The sequence below is a fragment of the Ctenopharyngodon idella genome, chromosome 5 (genome assembly GCF_019924925.1).
Source record: "Ctenopharyngodon idella isolate HZGC_01 chromosome 5, HZGC01, whole genome shotgun sequence".
Classification (NCBI taxonomy): domain Eukaryota; kingdom Metazoa; phylum Chordata; class Actinopteri; order Cypriniformes; family Xenocyprididae; genus Ctenopharyngodon; species Ctenopharyngodon idella.
In genome coordinates, this window is record NC_067224.1 from 42,674,453 (window position 1) to 42,696,653 (window position 22,201).

Below are 22,201 nucleotides of genomic sequence, written 5' to 3' on the forward strand. Positions count from 1 at the left end.
ATATTCTCGTGGCTTTATAATATTAATATTGAACCACTGTACTCACATGAACTGATTTAAATATGTTTTTAGTACATTAATGGATTAGCGAAGATGAACGAAGGTCTTATGGGTGTGGAACGGCATGAGGGTGAGTAATTTTTGGGTGAACTAACCCTTTAAAATTATTTATATAACTCACATCAGGTGGTACCATGATTACTTCTCAGCAAAACTGGCACGACTGATGCAGCGCAAAACTTGACTGAGCAAATACATGCCAGAAAAATAACAGTATTTTCTTTTGCTATTTTATCTAGAGTTCGTTTAGATCTAGAATTTTGTAGTGAAATAAAGTAGTGCTGTAAGATGAATGAATTCAGATGAATTAATGAGAGAGTGAGTGTGAATTACCTGTATGTTGTCATGATGCCGGTGTATTCTGGGTGTCACTTGTAGAAATTTCTATTTGGCCTTTACAGACAGCGGTCCTAAAAACATTTGTTCACTTAAGTGACTGAATAATGTCTAGATGTCACTGCATTAGATAACATGAGCAAGAGTCGATAAAGAAAAACACTTATATCACATACTGTACATACTGTATATGGTCTAAAAGTTTAGTCTTGGTGAGCAGAAGTTTCTCTTCTGCTCACCAAGACTGCATTTATTTAATCAAAAATACAGTAAAAATCTGAAAATATTATTCCAATGTAAATCAGCTGTTTTCTATGTGAATATATAGTAAAGTGTAATTTATTCCTCTGAATTTTCAGCATCATTACTCCAGTCTTCAGTGTCACATGATCCTTCAGAAATCATTCTAATATGATGATTTGATGCTCAAGAAACTTTATGATTATTATCAATGTTGAAAACAGTTCAGATTTTTGTAGAAACCATCATACGCTAAAGTTTAGACTAAGTAAGATTCAAATAAATTCATCAAGGACGCATTAAATCGATCAAAAGTGACAGTAAAGACATTTATAATGTTACAAAAGATCAAATAAACTGCTGTATTCATCAAAGAATTCTAAAAAATAAAACGTATCAGTTTCCTGTTTTCAACATTGATAATAATCATAAATGTTTCTTGAGCAGCAAATCATCATATCAGAATGATTTCTGAAGGATCATGTGACACTGAAGACTGGAGTAATGATGCTGAAAATTCAGAGGAATAAATTACACTTTACTATATATTCACATAGAAACATTAGTTATGTATATGACAGACACAAATGCCAAACATCTGGTAAAATGAAGCACCTGTAACACATTGTTCAGATTCTAGCCTGACTGATGTGTCGGTGATTATATCAATGCCAAAACAAAATGTAGATCTGAATAAAACAAAAGCACCAAACTGCAGGAGTTTGTCACAGGGGTCCAAATAATGCAGTATTAGAGCGACACCTTGTGGTGAAACTACTGCAGAAACACTTCAGTAAAGACAAGCATTTTGTTCTTTTAAAATGTTTATTATCGTTAGGCTCGTGTCGGGACAATGGATATGAGTGATATTTAATCTTTTCCAGTGTACACCAGATCATTACACATACAAACAGAAGCACACAGACGCACGTGTCAGTGTCCACATGCAGACATGCGTGTTCTCTCACGTGTAGGTGCATCATATAGAGCAGACTTTCAATGATATTATAAACATAAATTAGCACAACGGTGGTTTTGTAAGGGTTTGTCGCAGATTCCCTGTGAACATCACAAAGCAAGAACCATTCGCTCCCACAATCTGTGCAAAACAGAACGGCTGTCACTGTAATTATGCGTTAAAGTGTCACCTCAAACACACCGTTTCGGTCCTCAGGTTGTGGTATTTTCAGTCACAAGTGCCGCTGGTGTCTTCATCTTCCTGCTGAAATGTAATCCGAGGAGTCAAATACAGTCACATGATCACTTTTCTTTTCATCTCTCAACCTGGAGAACAAGCTCTAACCAGCTCTGGAAAGCATGAATTCAACCAAGTTTGATTTAATCACCCTCATATCGCTCCAAACCCTTTTCTTCTGTGAAACACAAAAGGAGACGTTCAGCAGAATGTTCATGCAGCTCTTCTCCGTTGAGCGAAAGCATCATAAAAGTCCACAGAAGGAAGTAAATGGTTTGCAACGACGTGCAGGTGAGTAAATAAACTATGGAAGCTTGTTTCTGCCATGAAATAAAAAAATTAAAGGCTTTTTATCTCACAATTCTGCCTTTTTTTTCTTTAGAATTGTGATATAAAGTCAGAATTACGAGTTTAAAAAATCAGAATTGCGAGATATAAACTTGCAATTATGAGTTATAAAGTCAGAATTACATAATATAATGTCAGAATTGCAAGAAAAATGTCAATTCTGATGTTTTTTTCCCTCGCAATTCTGACTTTTTTTCTCAGAACTGAGATATAAACTCGCAACTGCATGTTATAGTCAGAATTGCAAGTTATAAAGTCAGGATTGTGTGATAAAAACGGAGAAAAAAAGTCAGAATTGCGAGGAAAAAAAGGTCAGAATTTTGACGTTTTCTCAGTTTATGTCACACAATCCTGATTTTATAACTATAAATATAATATATAAAATATAATATAAATGTGTGTTATAAAGTTAGAATTGCGCAATTCTGACTTTATATCATGCAGTTCTGACTTTATAACTCATAACTGTGAGTTTAAATCTCGCAATTTTGAGAAAAAAGTCAGAATTGTGAGAAAGTCGCAATTACCTTTTTTTTTATTTTTAAAAAAATATATAATTATTTATTTTTTATTTAGTGGCGGAAACGAGGCTCTATAGAAAACAACATGCATTTCTGAGAGAATTATTCCTATAACTCAGCACTTTCATTTGTGTCGTTGCACATGAGATTCAGCATTTCCTCCCAGCTGTAAATATAATAACGTTCAGTCAATGGCACCAGATTCTGTGGAAGCTTGTTTCCGCCACAAGATTAAAAAAAAAAAAAAAAAAAAAACGGTATGAGGGAATTTTTCATCTCACAATTCTGACTTTTTTCTTGCAACCGTAATTCTGACTTTTTATAGATAATTCTGATATAAACTTGCAATTCTGACTTTTTTTCTCAGAATTGTGAGATATAAACTGGCAATACCAAGGTTATAAAGTCAGAATTTTGGGATTTAAACTCGCAATTCTGAGGGGGGAAAAAAGGCAGAATTGTGAGAAAGTCGCAATTACTTTCATTTATTTTTTTATTCTGTGGTGGAAACAAGCTTACATGAGACTCACTAAATGCTACCGTGTGTTTGATTGTATAATTTGTTAGTAAAAAAATACAATTTTACAAAAATGAAAGACAAAAGAGAAAGCAAAAGGCAAAACGAGTGTCTCTTGATAGTTGGCAGATCAGCACATGTTTGGTCCACCGTTGGTCTGTGACAACCGTCAATAACAAGAGCATGAAAACACGGGATGCAGTCCATGATGTTCTCCGACTTCTGCGTGTACGCTGTCCTGATTGGCCACATTAACACTCAAGTTTGGCCTTATTGGTTTGATTCCACAGATGTGCGAAACGTGGACGATGACAAAGATGCATGAAGAACAGAAAGCATTTCATTCTCCATTTTAAAATTCTTGTGGCAAATCTGCTGGGGGGGGGGGAGGGGGACAAAAACGAGTGCGATGCCACTTGAATCCAATCCTGCTAAAACATCCAAGTTCGTATGCCAAAGTCCTCCCGAAGTTCAAACGGGCTCATCATTAGTAAACCTCTAGATATATCTCTCATTGCTAGTCTCTGACGGGTTGTATGTTAAGTTGGCTCTTGTCAGTTCAGTGGCGTTTTGTCGATTGGCTCTCTAAGAGTGTGTGAGTGTGTGTGTTTGTGTGTGTGTGTGTGTGCGCATGAGTCCGGTCCATTAGCAGCATTTCTTCTTGCGTTTGCTGCTCTTACTCAGTTTGATGACTTCGCTCTGCTGCTGCTGCTGTTGTTTGGCCACCGACTCTTTCCGGGCCTTCAGGACGAGCTCTGTGATGCAGTTGAACATCTGACATGAAGACAGACAGAACAACACATCAGTGAGACAGACACAAAACACAATGCATTTCTCAACATTAGATGTTTTCTAAAAATTATATGATCACATTAAAGGTTTTGTTTATTTGTTTCTGTAACTTGACAATATTCACATGGATGTAGATATATTTAATATAATTCTATTTGAAAACTTACATCCTCCACGCTGATGTTCTCCTTGGCGCTGGTCTCAAACAGTCGGATGCCCATCTGCTCAGCAAACTTCTGCGCGTCATTGGTCTCCACCACTTTAGAGGCGGGGTCGTCATTCTTATTACCCACTGATTTCAGACCAGATGGAAATGATGACCGTTAAAATCAAATATAACAAATATAACAACAGTTCCATCTTAAAGGTGCAGTAAACGATTTCTGAGAAACGCTGCTGAAGGTGGATCTGACCGAGCAGCACAACACACTTGGGGGGGGGCATTAGTGGGCATGATGGGGGAGGAGAGTGAGCCAATCAGCAGTAGGGGGCGTGTCCATTCGTGATGGCGGAGGAGAGAGTGTGAGCCAATCAGCAGTAGGGGCGTGTCCACTTGTGATGGGGGAGGAGAGAGTGAGTTAATCAGCAGTAGGGGGCGTGTCCACTCATGATGGGGGAGGAGTGTGAGCCAATCAGCAGTAGGGAACGTGTCCACTCGTGATGGGGGGGGGGGCGTGTCCACTTGTGATGGGGGAGGAGAGAGTGAGCTAATCAGCAGTAGGGGTGTGTCCACTCATGATGGTGGAGGAGAGTGAACCAATCAGCAGTAGGGATGTATCCACTCATGACGGGGGAGGAGAGAGTGAGCTAATCAGCAGCAGGGGGTGTGTCCACTCATGATGGGGGAGGAGAGTGAGACAGTCAGCAGTAGGGGGTGTGTCCATTCGTGACGGGGGAGGAGAGTGAGCCAATCAGCAGTAGGGGGCGTGTCCATTCGTGATCGGGGAGGAGAGTGAGCAAGAGGGAGATTTGAAGAAAGACTGTAGAAAGAGAGATGGCTGAGAGACATTACAAAAAAGAAAAGCTCAGAGGACTATCAGAAGGATTATGATCAGGCAAGAGCTTTAGGACCCGCGTTAATATTAGAAAAGCTTTCCAGTGCCGGAGACACTGAAGCAGGAAGGCCTGAAAACAGATGCTGAGGTTGCATTTGTTTGTATATACTCTTGTGTACTGTATGTTAATTTTTTTGTTCTTCCTTGTTGCTCGTTTGTCATTTTCTTCATGAAGCATTATTTCACTTCAACTATGATAAAGAGACATCCACTCTTGCGTTGTTTGTGCATTTTGGGGCGGAGCAATGAAGGGAGGGGCGTGTCTGTCTGGCTTTATTTCAAATATCAACAGTGTTTCTCATAAATCTCTTACTGCACCTTTAATTAAGAGCAAAGTAACTACACATTGATCATCAAGAGTTCATAACATGTTAAAAGGCTGAATCTGATCAAATACCATCAAGAAATGTCAAATTCTTATTTCATCTCCAAATATGAAAAAATAAAGAAAGAGATTAAAGATAAAGAAAATTATGTCTTTTTTTTTTTTAGGACCATTATTTTTAATACAAGATTTTTTTGTATTGAATATTTAAGTCAATTAAACACATTTTCTCCTAAAAATCTCATTACTGTTATGATGGGAAAAAATAACTATAAATATATAAGAAATAATAAAAAAAAAACAGCAGCATTACAGTAATGAGAATTTGGAGGGAAAATACCATCATTTTCTTCATAGGCAGTTGAAATTAATTTTACCGTTTGTGAATACATAAAACTATTCCACATCATCAACTATACAAAACATGAACAACAAACAGAAATAACTTATCAAATTAATAGCATTATAATTACATATGCATAACTTTAAAACATTTTCGAGCACATATTAATCAAGAAATACATGGAACATTAATACTCTTATAAATGAATAAACATCTTCTTAAACATCTAAAATACTTCATCTTATAAATCTTAAAGGTGAAAAGTATTTCTATCCATTTATCAACTATTAAAAACTCTTTTGCACATAACAGGACCAGGAAATTTCTGTGAATTTCATCCAAAAAAGCAACAATCTATTTACCTAATATCCGACAAACGTCGTCACAGTTTTGATTGATTTCATGAAGCCAACGCTTGACGTTTACAAACGACTCTGCGCTGGTGACGTCATAAACCACTATAACGCCGTGTGTGCCTCTGTAGTACCTGAAAGAGATCACATGACACAAACAAACACAGTATGAAGTCTCGCTGATAAAAACACAAAATCTACATTTATAAGTGTAAGTTTAAAGTCACCATGAAATCAAAATGGACACTTCTAATTTTTTATGCAATATTGCAGTGTTTATTATAAATGATTTAATCAGTACACATCATTGTTTTAAATTCATGTTCCTCATAATCTTGAATCAGAATATCTTCTCCTCCCTCTTGCAAAATCTCTTCTCTGATGACAAAGGCAGGGCAACCTGTCACTCACATGAGATCCACCAATAGCAAACCACAACCATCCAATCAATTCTCCACATACAAAATCAAGCCCCGCCCTACATTTGTTCTTGTTTGAGAAGCGTTTTACTTGCATATACGTCACAATAGGGAAGAAAAGACTAGCTCAACTTCTGTTTCATGTGACTTTAAAACAAGGATAAGAAAACATGCATTATTCAACACACCCACCGTCCCTTTACAGCTTTCCCAAACTGGGGTTCCTAATATCTTATTTGTTTACCTGCCTGTCACGTGACCATTAACTGACATCAGAGAACTGCAAACATGCAAATTTGTTGTTAAATTATTAACAACTTCGGATCTCAGTGGGAGCAAGTCAAGAAAATATTTCGACTGACAAAAAAGTTTTTGAATGCCTGCTTTAACAGATTAAACAACCAGATTCACACAGCAGAAGCAGGCCTGGAACGCACAGCATTCACAAACTCTACATATTCAGTGTTGATTAAGTTTCAGATAATCTGATCATGCTCTCAGCTACCAGTAAGTCTAGTGCACAGTTGGCCATGTTTAAATCCTAAAAACAGCACTGAAAATGTGAACCGTCTGCCTGTTTGGAACGAGAGACAAGGAATCGATTTTGAATGATTCCTAATGACTCTTTCACTTCCTGTGGCTGACATCACTGACAGGAAGTGGTATCTTCTCACGAGACACACATCATCACTTCCCATGTCAAAACATTTATTTCATGATTTGACACTCACAGAACAGACAGAGAGAGATAGAATCGTACATGTTCTGCGTCATGTTTCGACGGTGTCAGCTGTGTGAGCTCTTTCCCATAAGCCCTAACAGAGGCGTCCACAGTTGTTTCTGAGCTGAAATTCACTTATTCTAATAGGAGACCGTATCACTGCGCTCTACACACCAGCCAACACCATCAACGGCGGTCTTTGTGAAGCTCAGAACACACGGGACAATATAGAAAATACACATAACTGGTCAGAGAGCAGTGAACAACACAGCAAAGAAATGAAAACACAGCTTGTGTTAGGACTGGGCGATAAAAGATATCATATCGACATTGTGATAAAATTTACGTTGATAACGATGATAAGTTCTGGACATTTTGGATTAATCTAACAGCAGAAATAAACGTGCTAATAAGTGATTTCTGTGTGTCTCTATGTGAATGAACGGCGCGGTTTCATCTGACACACAAACTCACACACATCATGTGACGCTCAAGGTGTTTTCAGCATGTGCTGTCTCAATATATGAGGACATGAACACATGAACTTCATCTCCAGAGTCTCTTCACAAGCTTTTCACCTTTTCATCTGAGAAAAAAATACCCCTTTAAATCCACACTTAAACTGAAAGATCTTCACAACAAAATAAGTTTGGTTTAACTTTAAGAAATTATGACAGAAACATATCACTACTGTATACTAAAATGTACTTCTCAGAGTAATAATAATAATAATAATAATAATAATAATATTTCTAAGGAATATCATACTCATCCATGTTTTAAATTTATACCGTTTTGTTGTGCAGCATCTGATTTGACAAAAAACTAAAATGCAATGTTTTGTTGTAAGTTAATTGTTATATTTTCATTATTACATTTTAAACTCTTAATTAAATTGTTAAAGTTTATATAAATTTGTATGAAATCATACAATCATACAACACAGAATCCCCAAAAAATTAATTGGAAAACAGAATTTAGGGGAAAATAAAATGGATTTCATGGGGCCCGAAATGAACAAACAAGTTCACATGTTTACATTCATTCTCAAGGTCTAACAAATATGTGGAAAGCATTTCCTTCCCCATTACTGGTAAATGAATATCTTGATATAGATATCGTATGATAAGGACAAAAATATCATGATAATATTTGTGGCCATATCGCCCAGTCCTAGTTTGTGTAGACTAGGCATGTGACGGTATCAAATTTTCATGTTGCGATTAATTGCTGAAGCTTTTATCACGGTATACAGTATTATCACGATATTGGAATAAGTTGCAAAAAAAGTGTTGTCATAGTATAACAGGTTTAAGAAGTCTTTTTGTAATAACAAAAAGAGCTCTGAATGTTTAAATACAATAATACAATACACAAAAAATATATAAAGTAAAATTTTCAAACAGATTAAAGTGCAAAAGAATTAGGCTATAAAGAACAGGTAACACTTTACAATAAGCTCTCATTATTTAATGCATTAACTAAGATTGAGCAATAGCTACATTTGTTACAGAAAGTATTATTTTTTTTGTCAGTGTTAGTTAAGAAATACAACTGATCATTGTTAATTTTATCTCAGGTCCATTAAATAAGTTCTTTTGATTTTAGTAATGTTATTAAACATTAACTAAGAAATTAACATTAACTAAGAATAATAAATGCTTTATAAGTATTTTTCATTGTCAGTTTGGTAATAATGAATTAACATGTTAACTAATGAAACCGTATGTCTCAAAGTTTTACTGAACAATAACAAATAATCAGAACATTTCTAACCATTAGGGCATGTTGTAGTCCAGATTAAAATATAAAAATGTTTAAGTTATAGCCTATTAAGTCTTTAAGTATTAAGTATTTGGTGCTGTGATGAACAACATTGAGATTACAAAAAAAAAGGCTGTTTGAAGCATTTTAAAAAAAACTTCACTAGCGCAGTTGCTTTGTTTACAGGGTTTCCGGGGTAACTGCTGCATTTCTGCTGTTCCATCAGCGCCCTCTGCTGTCAGAGAGTGAACGTGCACTTTCATTCAGCGCGTCTCCTTCACTCGTTCCGCCATGTGCTTCTCATGCATGTTGGGCTTTTTTTTACATCTGAGCGCGTGTCCCTTTGACGGCGGTGTTGTGCATTTTATACGGTTGATAGGGAAAGTATTCTTAATGCATTATAAAAATGTTAATAATTGGTAATAAATTATTATTTACGGTATTTTGATGTGCCCACGATAACAATATCGTGCATATTTATTATCATGATATATCGCATTACCGAATATCAGCACACGTCTAGTGTAGACTATCTAGGGTAGGGTATTGATACGGATTTCACGATTCAATTTGATTATGATTCACAAGCTCATTTGTTTCGATTTATCTTGATTCATTTGGAAATATTTCAGGTCGGTTTTTACTTAAAGGAAAAAAATCTCAACTAATGCTGTAAAGTATACAATAAACCTGTCACTTGGTACATCATTATAATATTAAAGGTTTAAATTAACAGCGCACAAAACTATTAAACTGAATTGCTATTTGTTATCAGATATGATAATACTCAATTTACTGTGACAAAACTGACATATTTTGAAAGCTAAGACTCTTTTTTTAAAATAAAAAAATCTAGTAATTGGATAGTAGGTGCGCTACAAATATTCTTTAGTGACATTTTATTCACACATCAACTGAAAAAAAGCATAGACTAAAAGATTTGGTGACTTATCAATCAACATTGAGATTGTACAAATCGATATTTTTACATCTCCTTTTGTCTTCCTCAAAAGAAATGGTGTGAAACAACATGAGGGTTTTAATTTATAAGCTAATCCTTAAACTGTGGCACTTCTAAGAGCGAGAAGATATAATGCTACCGTTTACTTCATTTTCTAATTCAGTTTGTTTCTCTAAATAGATGAACATGTCTTTGAAAGCATGAAGTCTGTCATACTCCATATTGAAACTGAATGTATTAAGTATCAAAAGGAAGGCTGCGGTTTCCACTGACTGAAAGAGGAAACAAGACATTTTAAAACCTGCTGCGTCTCCATGCTGCGTCGCTCATCGCATTTCAATGAACATTCAGATTTTACTCTAAAAATATTACTTTTAGCACTGCAACACAGCTCATTTTAAGACTTATTTCCTCGATGGTATTCTAAGAACCAGTTAGTACAACAGTGCAGCTAAAATACCAGGAAACAAACAGCTGGATCTCTATTCATCAGAACAACCAGTTCAAAACTGCCACGAAACAAACGACAAAATGCGGGCCGAACAACGAGCCGGCCTGGAGCATCTGTATACGAGTAAACAAAGACACAAACTGAACTGAGGGTTGATGATGACCGACCAGAGTAGAAAAGTCAAACAGGTTGAGGTAGTGATGAACACGCTGCTTTTTCCTGATAAAAATTGTGATTGCGATTTAAAACGCAATAAAAACATGATTCCAGGTTTGCTGTGCTTGTTTATAGGGGCCATTTTTTTGTGATTATATATCAATATGGCCATAAAATAATAAAAATAAAATTATAATAAAATAATATAAAAATTACTAGTAATTCTTAGAGATGCACCTATACTACATTTTTCCACCGATAGCCGATTATTCAGAGTGATATCTGCTGATACCGATAGTTTGGGGGTTCTGCCTTTTATACTTTCTTTTAAATTAATGATGATTTCATTATAAGTAATCTTTATATTTTTAATTATTATATATACGCAAACTTTATTCTTTCCATTTCATCAAGTAACTGGTATCAGTTATAAACAAACACATTACTCAAATAATATTAACACACATTAAATTCTGGAGTAAATTAATATTTCTTAACTTTCTGAATGTTATTAATTAATATAATTACTATTAATATTGAACATCAAACTGATTTCTTAGCATTTTCTTTACACAAAGCTCTAATTCAGTGCATTTTCCTGCCCTCTTTTGATTGACAGGATACATCGGCCCTGACTATCGGCTGTTTTTAAACTATCGACGATAGCCGATAGTGTGACATTTTGCTTTTATCTGCCGATACCGATTATTGGCCGATATATCGGTGCATCTCTAATTGCTATTGTAATATTTCAGTGTAAAATAATAATATTCCACTTAAAAATAATACTAATATTATTTTCTTTTCTTCATTTTCAAACGTTAAAGCATTGATCAGAGCTTTTCATTATGAGTTTGTTGCATGTTTTGCTCTCAAACGCATGTTAAAGTGACTCAAACTCAGTTCAGATGCAGATGAAGTTCATGTGGAGTAAAATGTACTGTGAATTGAGACACTGAAAACACCGGCGGACCGTGAGACAATCACGTGTAAATGAACACAGTGCTGCGCTTCACTCTCAAACACATGTTTATTTAATTCATTTGATAATCGCACTAAACCATATTTATTTGCTGCTTACATTGTTTTAAGGAGCACCCAAACCGAACTGGAACAACATAAGTGTATGATTTAGAACGATCTACACGTCTTGCTCAATATGCAATGCTCAGGAGACACTCGACTGATGTTGTGGACATTTCATCAAGACACATGTGATGCTGTTCTCAAAACCGTCAGAAAGAAAGCATCTCAGAAGGCAACAAATGCGGCACTCACGTGGAGGTGATGGTCCGAAATCTCTCCTGTCCTGCTGTATCCCAAATCTGCAACTTGACTTTTTCCCCGTTTATTTCCACCGTGCGAATCTTGAAGTCCACACCGATCGTGGTGATGTAGCTACCTGCAATAACACATATAATCAGCATAAAAATCACAAAATGCTCCCGGAAAACTGCAATGCTGCTGATATTATTATCATAAATAATAAACGTAACCCTCCAGAGGATCTGCATGCATCTCAATGAGGCTCTCTTTTCAAATTTGTAACCTTTAATACTCACTGTAACCTTTATTACAGTAACCAGCAATCAATTATGGTGCAACTACTGGCAAGATTGTAGACGGCAGTATCCCAAAACAACACATACATATGTCTATGTGAGCGTGTTTGTAATCAGTTTTAGTGATAGTACAGTGTCTTCTATATCTATAAGCCCTTTATACTTCGTTCTTTCACAGTTAATGTTTATTAAAAGCACATGTGACGTGTTGATCCTACCCGAAAATGTGTTATCAGCAAATCTCAGCAGTAAACTGCTTTTGCCAACACCTGTGGAAAGACAGAAAAACCATTACAATAATGCTTTTATAAAGTCATTATCCATATATGTATGTACAGACAGACAGAAAATGTCAGTACATGCCCACATCTCAACATTAATATTTCTCCTCATTAATTAAATGCTTAATATTTAATCCAACATTTGATATATTTAGTCTTTTTATACACCCATTCTATCACAGACAGTTCAAGTAATATGGCATTCAGTGTAACATATTCATATTTCACTTTATTAGATAATAAAAATTAATTTCAGAACACACCCAGACTGAATGACTCTAAACTCTATTAACAGGCCTATTATATCACTTAAAGCAGGAACTACATCACTATCAACCGCGTCTAATGTCATTTACAAGCTGTCAAACTACTCAACTCATGCATTACGTTCAAAAATCCCAGCTTAAGTCGTTCTAGTACATGTAAATGTCGTTGTAAGAGACCCGAGGCCTGTTTCCCGTCCCTCATCCTCGGTGTTTCCTTACCGCTGTCACCGATGATGAGCAGCTTGAAGAGGTAATCATAGTCCCGCGCCATGGTCCCCGCTCCGCTCGATTCCCCCGCACACAGAGGCTGTCCAGGAACCAGAACCCTCCTGCTCCTCCTCTCCCGGCGGAGAGGCAGCCGTATATGAGCTTTAACGTCTCCCCGGGTTTATTTTGAGCGGTTTGTGCGGCACCGGAGACTCACACACACCCATCGACACTCACAGCGGATCTGATGCCGCTCAAACAAACCCCGCCCACCAGAGCTCACGATGGCGCAGGCGCACAAAACACAGCGGTAGTGCAGGGATCCTCCAGCAGGGGGAGTTAAAGAGGCGTCCTAATAAAAATTACATTTATTTATTTACTGGGATAATATTGAGGTAATATTTATTATGAAATGCAGATTGTGTTTATGGACAATTGTTAATAAAATAATTCCTTCACTATTCACCATTAAAGATGGTTGATGAGCTGATATGTGTTGCACAACAGATACTGACACACAACCGCAAAGATTTGCATCATGTACCCGAGAAGGTGGACAATATTCAAATGCACATAGGTTTGAAAGAACAAAACAACCACAGTATATAATGCTATTATATAAACTCTCAGATGTGGAATAATCTCCATATTCACAGACTCAGAATTATGCAAGTATGTGTGCAAATGCTGATCATACTGGGCATAGAAAAATGTAGACATTTCCATGACTTTTCCAGGCGTTTTGGTATTTCCTGGAAAGCTCCATGCTTTAGTTGATAGTTTTGCCTAAACCTACAGATAGTGAGACTCGATCTTAACTTAACGATGGCCTGATGGGTCACAGACATAATTGTTACAGAAGTCATTTTGTGTCCACCCAGATTGATCTGATTATCACCAGAGAAACTGGGTATTTTCATGCATTTACCCATGAGAGAAAAACACTGAGTCTATCATGTCCTTCATCTTCTGTAGCTCATCCTGTGAAGTATGATGCTGGATCTTTAACGCTGAGCGGCTCATTTTATTCAAACACGACGCCACAGACCCCCAAATATGATCATACTGCTGCTATATAATGAATAAAGACCTGATTAATACTGTGAAAATTTAATATTATAAATATGCAAAATATTTAGTTATTATATTAAAATCATTGCACTTTTTCTACTCACTGTAGTACTGTATTTTATTCATTTATTTATTTTAATCATGTGTATTCATTTATTATTTATTTATTTTAATATGTTTTTAAATACATTTATTTATTTACTTAGTTTAATCTTATTTTTATTTTTCAGATTTTTACACTGCTTTTCTATTTATTTTAAATCAAATTTTATTTATTTAGTTTCATTTAAATAAATAAATTTGATAAAACAAATGTTATTTATTTATTTTTATTAAATGTTTTTATTTATGTGGCTGTTTAATTTTATTTGAATCAAATATTATTTATTTAAATTATTTATTTCAAATCAAATGTATTAATTTATTATTTATTTTTATTTAAATCAATTTTAGTTTAATGTATTAATTTATTCTTAATTTAAATTTTATTTATTTTATATTTTATTTATTTTTTCACTGCATTTCTATTTATTTAAATAATATTGTATTTTATCAAATGTACTTATTTATTTCAATAAAATTTTATTTTAATCTTTTTTTATTTAAATCAAATTTTATTTATTTAGTTTTTATGAAATGTATTTATTTAAATTAAATTTTATTTATTTAAATTATTTATTTATTTAAATTAAATGTTTTTTTAATGTTTTTGTATTAATTTATTCCTAATGTAAATACAATTTAATTTTTTAAATATTTTTTTATTTTTACACAGTATTTCTATTTATTTAAATCAAATTGTATTTATTTAGTTTTATCAAATGTATTTATTTCTTTTTTTTTTAAATATTTTAATCTTTTTTATTTCTTTAGTTTAACTGTTTATATTTCTCTATTTACTTATTTTTATTTAAATTAAATTTTATTTATTTTAATAAATGTATTTTAGTCTAATGTATTAATTTATTCTTAATTTAAATACAATTTTATTTATTTTATATTTTATTTATTTTTCACTGAATTTCTATTTATTTAAATAATATTGTATTTTATCAAATGTACTTATTTCATTTATTTCAATAAAATTTTATTTTAATCTTTTTTATTTCAATCAAATTTTATTTATTTAGTTTTTATCAAATGTATTTATTTAAATCAAATTTTATTTATTTTAATAATTTATTTATTTTAATTAAATGTTTTTTATGTTTTTGTATTAATTTATTCCTAATTTAAATACAATTTTAATTATTTTAATATTTTTTTATTTTTACACTGCATTTCTATTTATTTAAATCAAATTGTATTTATTTAGTTTTATCAAATGTATTTATTTCATTTAAAAAAAAGTTTTAATTTTTTTTATTTATTTAGTTTAAATATTTATATTTCTCTATTTACTTATTTTTATTTATTTAAATATATTTAAATTTTATTTATTTTAATTTTCTATATATTTATTTAAATAAAATGTTTTTTATATTTACGTGGTTATTTTTTATTTAAATCATATTTTATTTATTTATTTATTTTAATCAAATGTATCAAATTTTATTTATGTATTTTAATCAATTTATTTTAGTCTATGGTATTAATTCATTATTTATTTATTTAAATACAATTTTTTTTTTTTTTTTTTTTTTGCTTTAATCAAATGTAGTTATTCAGTTAGTTTAATCTTATTTTTATTTATTTATTTTTACATTTTTACAGGTTTTCTCTAGATCCCGTCACTCCCCAGACCCCAGTGTTCAGATACACAGTCTCATAAACTCCATCAAGTAGCAGCTGACTGACCCTGTCAGGAAGCTCATGGGCTGAGGCTGGATCTTCCAGCATGACACTGATCTGAAGCACATCTCAAATAAACAACAGAAGAGCACAGAATGAGAGTTCAGTCCTGGACACAGCAGTCCTCGACCCAAAGCCCAAAGAAACTTGTGAGATGACCTGAAGAAGAGAGTCCTTTGAATCTGAAGGATCTGGAGAGATTCTGAATGGTCTCAGATGTTCATAAACATTACAGGAGAAGATCCGGAGCTGTTATCATGGAAAAGGGACGTTACACAAAGTATTAAATGAACGGGTTCCAATAACTGTGGAACACACAGCCTATATTTCAGAAAAGAAAATTGTTATATGATTGTTTTCTTTCAACTATTTGACTTTAATTAGAAGTTAGATTTCATCTAAAGACACCTTTAATTGTTTCATCATGTGCAAAGTAAACAATATGAAACATCTTTGTATATTCAAACAAAATATGCATTTATTTCCTTTTCAATCATATACTAAAAAACAGTTTTTTCATTGATCAGACAAATCAATAATTAACACACTTAATTAACAAAACTTAAACAACAGAATCTCTTTAATTCTTTTGGAATAACTAAATGATTAATTCTGATACATTAATAAGATAAATCCATTCATACAATGGTTCCGTTTCATATTCAGTCGTAATATAAAATACAAAAGAAATATATGAAATTTAAGGCATCAATATTCTTACAATATTTCTCATGATGTTTCACTTCTATGGTTGTGTAATATAAAATACCAGCACTGATCTGCCTCCTCCCTCCTGCAAACAAAAAGACAAATAAATGTGAGAAATGAATCAATATACTTAGTATTTAATCAATCCTGAAACAAGTTTGGGTGAGTAAATAAAGACAAAACTTTCATGTTTATGTGAACGACTCTTACTTTTTTCTAATTTGCAGTTTGGCAACTAAATCCACTAAAAGATAGACATGTTGCAACACATCTCATGCAAAACTAAGTTTAGCATCAAGCCACAGACGGCGAAGAAAGCCACACTCATGCTGGTCAAGAGCAGAAGCGCCACAGACTGTTTCCTCAATCTTCATTTTGGCCGACTGTCATGATGACTAATATCAAGTTATATTTTCCTTCAGCCACATTTGAGCCACAATAAACCATGTACATTATATAAGAACACAATGCATATTACATAACGGACGATAGAAAATGCATAAAGTGTAATGCACAAGTCCACTATCTCAGGACTTCCTCTACACTCCTCTAAACCCAACTTCCTGTTGATGTAAAAGTAGGCTTCCCAAAGCAGACTTCCCAAACAGTACGCCGGATGCAGGCCCAGCGCTTCGGGCTAAAAATAATATCCCACACAGCTGCGTATGACTCTTACTAAACAGTAAGAGAAGCTGCATTTCTTTTTATGTCATAATAATCTGTTTTTAATCCACACGAAATAACCTGTTTAACACTTGATGGGTGTTCTGGTAAGTCTTTGTTGTCAGTTAGGAACCTGGGTGTGCTCTTTGATACCAATCTCTCATTTGAAAGTCACATTTCTTGCAACTGTAAAACCGCATTCTTCCATCTTAAAAATCTAAACTATGACATATGCTTTCAATGACAAATGTGGAACAGTTAGTTCATGCATTCATGACCTCAAGGTTAGATTACTGGGTGGTTGCCCTACATGCCTAATAAACAAACTCCAGCTGGTCCCAGTTCTGTCAACACTGCATTAAGCTATTAAACATCGTATAGATTTTAAAATCTTGCTAATTACTTACAAAGCACTAAATGGTTTAGCTCCCCAGTACCTGAGCGAGCTCTTAAAGCATCATAGTCCTTCACGTCGATTGCGATCTCAGAATTCAGGCCAGCTGATAATACCTAGAATATCAAAATCAACTGCAGGTGGTAGATCCTTCTCCTTTTTAGCAACTAAACTCTGGAACAATCTTCCTAGCATTGTTCGGGAAGCAGACACACTCTGTCAGTTTAAATCTAGACTAAAAACACAACTCTTTAACCTGGCATACACATTACACATGATCAATTTATGTTTTCAAATCCGTTAAAGGGTTGTTAGGCTGCATAAATTAGGTCAGCCGGAACTGGGAACACTTCCCACATTACTCTTTACATCAGAAGAAGAATGGCGTCTACGCTAATATTAGTCTCTCTGTTTATCCTGAGGTTACCGTAGTCATGATCGCGATGATTCTGATCTTCAACCAGATGGAACTGGATTAAATATTTTGTAAAATGTGCTAGGCCTATATAAATAAAGGTGACGACTTCATTTGATAAAAAAAAAAAAATTATGACATAAAAAGTCATAATTATGATCAAGTCGAAATTATGAGGTAAAAAAAGTCGCAATTATGATAAAGTCGAAATTATGACATAAAACCACGTTATTATGATAAAGTCGAAATTATGAAATAAAAAGTCGTAATTATGACAAAGTCGAAATTATGACAAAAATTTGTAATTATGATAAAGTCGAAATTATGAGATATAGTCGTAATTCGGATAAAGTTGAAATTATGACAAAAAGTCGTAATTATTACATAAAAAGTTGTAATTATGATAAAGTTAAAATTATGAGATAAAAAGTCATAATTATAACAGAAAGTTGTAATTATGATAAAGTCGAAATTATGGCATAAAAAGTCGAAATTATGACATACTAAGTCAATGACATAAGTCATAATGAGATAAAAATTGAAATTATGAAAGTCATAATTATGAGATTAAAAAGTCGAAATTTAGATAAAAGTTGAAATTGACAAACTAAGTCAATGATATGTCATAATAGTGAGACAAAAAGACATAATTATGACATAGTAATAATTATGAGATAAATCTTTAGCTACATTATGAAAGTGAATAGCAGGCACAGCAATGCCGATATAATAATAGACATCCACAGTATGGGTACAATATGCGTCACATGACTACATGTGTCATCGTTTGTGAATATCTCTGTTTTCAGGCTTCACACTACAACATGAAAGTGACTTCTTTTTTAAATGTATCTACTTTGGAGAGCGTCTTCAAAAGCATGTATTCAGATGACTTCACTCCCAGAAGAAGAGGTTCTATATGGAAGCTCGACGGTTCTTTCAGGTGCTTCATATAGAACCTTTTCGGGGTTCCATCACTTTATGGATTTAGTTTTAATTCATTTTTAACTTTAATTGCATTTACTGAATTAAACAGCTCGTAAACAGTTTACCAGTAGAAAATATTTAAATACCCGTTAAACAATAAAGTATTACGTTTAAGACATTTCTCTTTATACACAACCTTTTTGGCAAAAAAGGCCTTTAAGACTGAGTCAAGAACCCTAGAGTTCTTTACAGAACCAACTGAACCTGAAAAGAGTGTTCTGGCTTCTTTAATTATTGCTCATCTTGTCTCTCTCTGTTGGATCTGTCAGATGTAAAGCTGCGAGGTGTTTGTCGTTACCTTCAGTCTACAGCAGTGTGCATGAGCGCGGCTCTCTGAACGGGTTACTGCCTGCCGGTACTCCGACCAGGAGCGCATCTTTACTGGCGTTCTGGAGGCAGTACTGCTGAAGATCCGCCGCCGCCTGAGAAACCTGCGTTACAAACAGACTGTTTACGTTTGAAATCAGGTGACATCCCAACTCATAACTCATGTCATGCAGTCTCCACTGTGACTTTCTATGATGTTCAAAGCGTTTGTAAGGATGCTGATTTTTAGAAGGCATCTGTCTGACTCTGAGATGGTGAACGGGAACATGGTTTGTGCAACATTAGCAACACATTATTAGCTGTTTGATAACACAGTCAAGCAAAACACCAATCATATTAATTACAGTTATGTGTCAGATGCTGTAGAGAGCGATACATAAAACGCATGGACTTGTAGACGAGCCTGTAAAGTAAAGCTGAGCGAGTGGATCAGGTAATCCGAGCTGGAGTGAGCGAGTGGGGGCGGAGACTAATTTGCATACTTATGGATCTGCATGTACTAAATAAAGCAAGGGTGTCGAGTTACAGTCAAGCTATTATAAGGCATGAAGAAATTATTTTCACTGGAAAAATGTTTTAAATATGTAATTTTGATTATCAAAGATAAGTTTTAAGGGATAAAATTATTGACTGCAGGGGGACTTTATGACAAAGTGATAATTATGACTTTTTATGTCAATGATATGATAAAAAGTCGAAGTTATAACATAGTAAGTCATAATGACAGTTATAGTTATGAGATAAAAAGTCAAAATTATGACACTAATTCATAATTATGACATACTAAGTCATGATGACATAATAAATTATATTTAATGACAAGTTGATTATGAGATAAAAAGTCGAAATTGAGATAAAAAGTCACAATTGACATAGTAATTCATAATTATGACATACTAAGTCATAATTTTGACTTTTTATCTCATTATTATATCAAAAAGTCGAAATGATGACATACTAATTCATAATTACACAAGGTATAGAATTATTGAAATTGAGATAAAAAGTCAAAGTTATAACAAAGTAAGTCATGACAGTTATAATTATGAGATAAAAACTCAAAATTGACATTGACATTTGACAATTTTGACTTTTTATCTCATAATTATGACAAAAAGCAGAAATTATGACGTAAGTCATAATGACATAAGGCATAATTACGAGATAAAAATTTGAAATTGAGTTATAACATAGTAAGTCATAATGACATATTATAATTATGAGATAAAAAGTAAAAATTATGACACTAATTCATAATGATATACTAAGTCATAATGACGAGATATAAGTATGAGATAAAAAGTCGAAATTATGACAGTCATAATTATGAGATTAAAAAGTTGAAACTGAGATAAAAAAGTCAAAATTATGACATACTAATTCATAATTATGATATACTAAATCATAATGACATAAGTCATAATTATGTTGTAGTCAAAATTATGATATTAAAAAGTCGATATTGAGATAACAATCATAATTATGACATACTAAATCATAATTATGACATACTAAATCACAATTTTGACTTTTTTATTTCATAATAATGACAAATTCGAAATTATGACATACTAATTCGAAGTTATAACATAGTAAGTCATAATGACAGTTATAATAATGAGATAAAAAGTCAAAATTATGGCACTAATTCATAATTATGACATACTAAGTCATAATGACATGAGTTATTATTATGAGATAAAAAGTCGAAATTATGACAGTCATAATTATGAGATTAAAAAGTCGCAAAATTGGGATAAAAAGTTTAAATTATGACTGAATGTCATAATTACGACTTTTTATGTCATAATTATGACTTTTTAGTATGTCATAATTACGATTTACCAAAGGACAACCTGTCCATGTCGGCATCAGTGACTCGATTCTTCCACATGACAGATGAATTTGAGTTTGTTTGGACACAGCCTTTGACATCAACAACTAAAGAGATAGGAAAATGTTTTCTCCTCCCTTTAAAGCTTGTCAAGCATATTTATTTCATCATCCTAAATCTGCAGATTGTGGTTAGTTGTGTTTTATTATGTAGCCTACATTTGACCATATTATTTGCTATTTGTGCCTGTGATTCATCAGAACAGACTCGTTTATTAAGGATGATAAACCTGTCAAAACAACTGCTGAAAAACACTGTCGACATCTCATGTTTGAGACTCAATAAAGTCATTCTACAGATTTCTGCTCGTGTCGTCATATTAAAAATTTCCTCTATTGCAGAAAATGTGTTTTTACTTCTGTAATTCAGTCATCATGACCACTATATATAACTGTTCTATTTTAACAGTGTTGGAAAATTCAATTATTATATTAGTTTATGTTTTGTTTTTTACAGTTGTTGTTATTTTGAGGGATACAAAAATAAACTGGTGACCATATTAGTATCTGCCAGAGTTATCATATCTGCACAATTCTGCCTGTTTTGAATGTTTAGGACAAACTTTCTAACAAGAATCCACTAATACTAGACAAACAAACAGCGTTAAGAGCAGCAGTGCAATAATGTGATTATTCATTTATAAACTAACACACATACTGGATACAACATGTGAATTTTTGTGAGTGAAACTTCAGAGGTGTTCAGCTAGACTTACTTTGATCCTCTCCACGCTGGCTTCGAGTTTGAGCTGCTCAACAGTCCGCTTCATGTTCGAGAGGTTTGAGTTTGAAGTCATGATTATGATTCCTGTCAGGACAGATGAAGGGAAGTGTGTCCGATGAGCGTGAGATGGCTCATGTGTGAAGGACTGTTGATCTCCAGAGAGGGTCGCGTGGGCGTGGCGGTGGGCGTGGCTACGGGCGTGCCTGAGGGCGGGGCCTTGAGCGTGGCGTTTGTGCTGTTATCTTGGGCTGGATGTGCCTCTTGTGTCCCAAAATAATAACTTTAGTTAATTTTAGAAAATGTACTGGCCATATATATTTCTTATCAGCCCTACCATGTATTTTGTATGCCAAAA

General features: G+C 33.7%; 2 protein-coding genes across 2 annotated transcripts; both read right to left on the minus strand.

The window, feature by feature from the left end:
- Window positions 1-1,442: 1,442 nt before the first annotated feature.
- LOC127512735 (ras-related protein Rab-35-like) lies at window positions 1,443-13,141 on the minus strand. Its single transcript, XM_051893945.1, has 6 exons — window positions 12,886-13,141; window positions 12,338-12,388; window positions 11,836-11,959; window positions 6,095-6,219; window positions 4,177-4,301; window positions 1,443-3,991 (listed from the first exon to the last, which is right to left on the minus strand). Exons 1-6 carry the CDS (start codon window positions 12,935-12,937, stop codon window positions 3,863-3,865), a joined length of 606 nt encoding a protein of 201 aa, XP_051749905.1. The 5' UTR covers window positions 12,938-13,141; the 3' UTR covers window positions 1,443-3,862.
- Window positions 13,142-16,187: 3,046 nt separating this feature from the next.
- Window positions 16,188-22,055, minus strand: gng10 (guanine nucleotide binding protein (G protein), gamma 10). Its single transcript, XM_051893949.1, has 3 exons — window positions 21,839-22,055; window positions 19,201-19,333; window positions 16,188-16,528 (listed from the first exon to the last, which is right to left on the minus strand). The coding sequence occupies exons 1-2, from the start codon at window positions 21,917-21,919 to the stop codon at window positions 19,208-19,210; spliced, it is 207 nt and encodes a 68-aa protein (XP_051749909.1). The 5' UTR covers window positions 21,920-22,055; the 3' UTR covers window positions 16,188-16,528; window positions 19,201-19,207.
- Window positions 22,056-22,201: the final 146 nt, after the last annotated feature.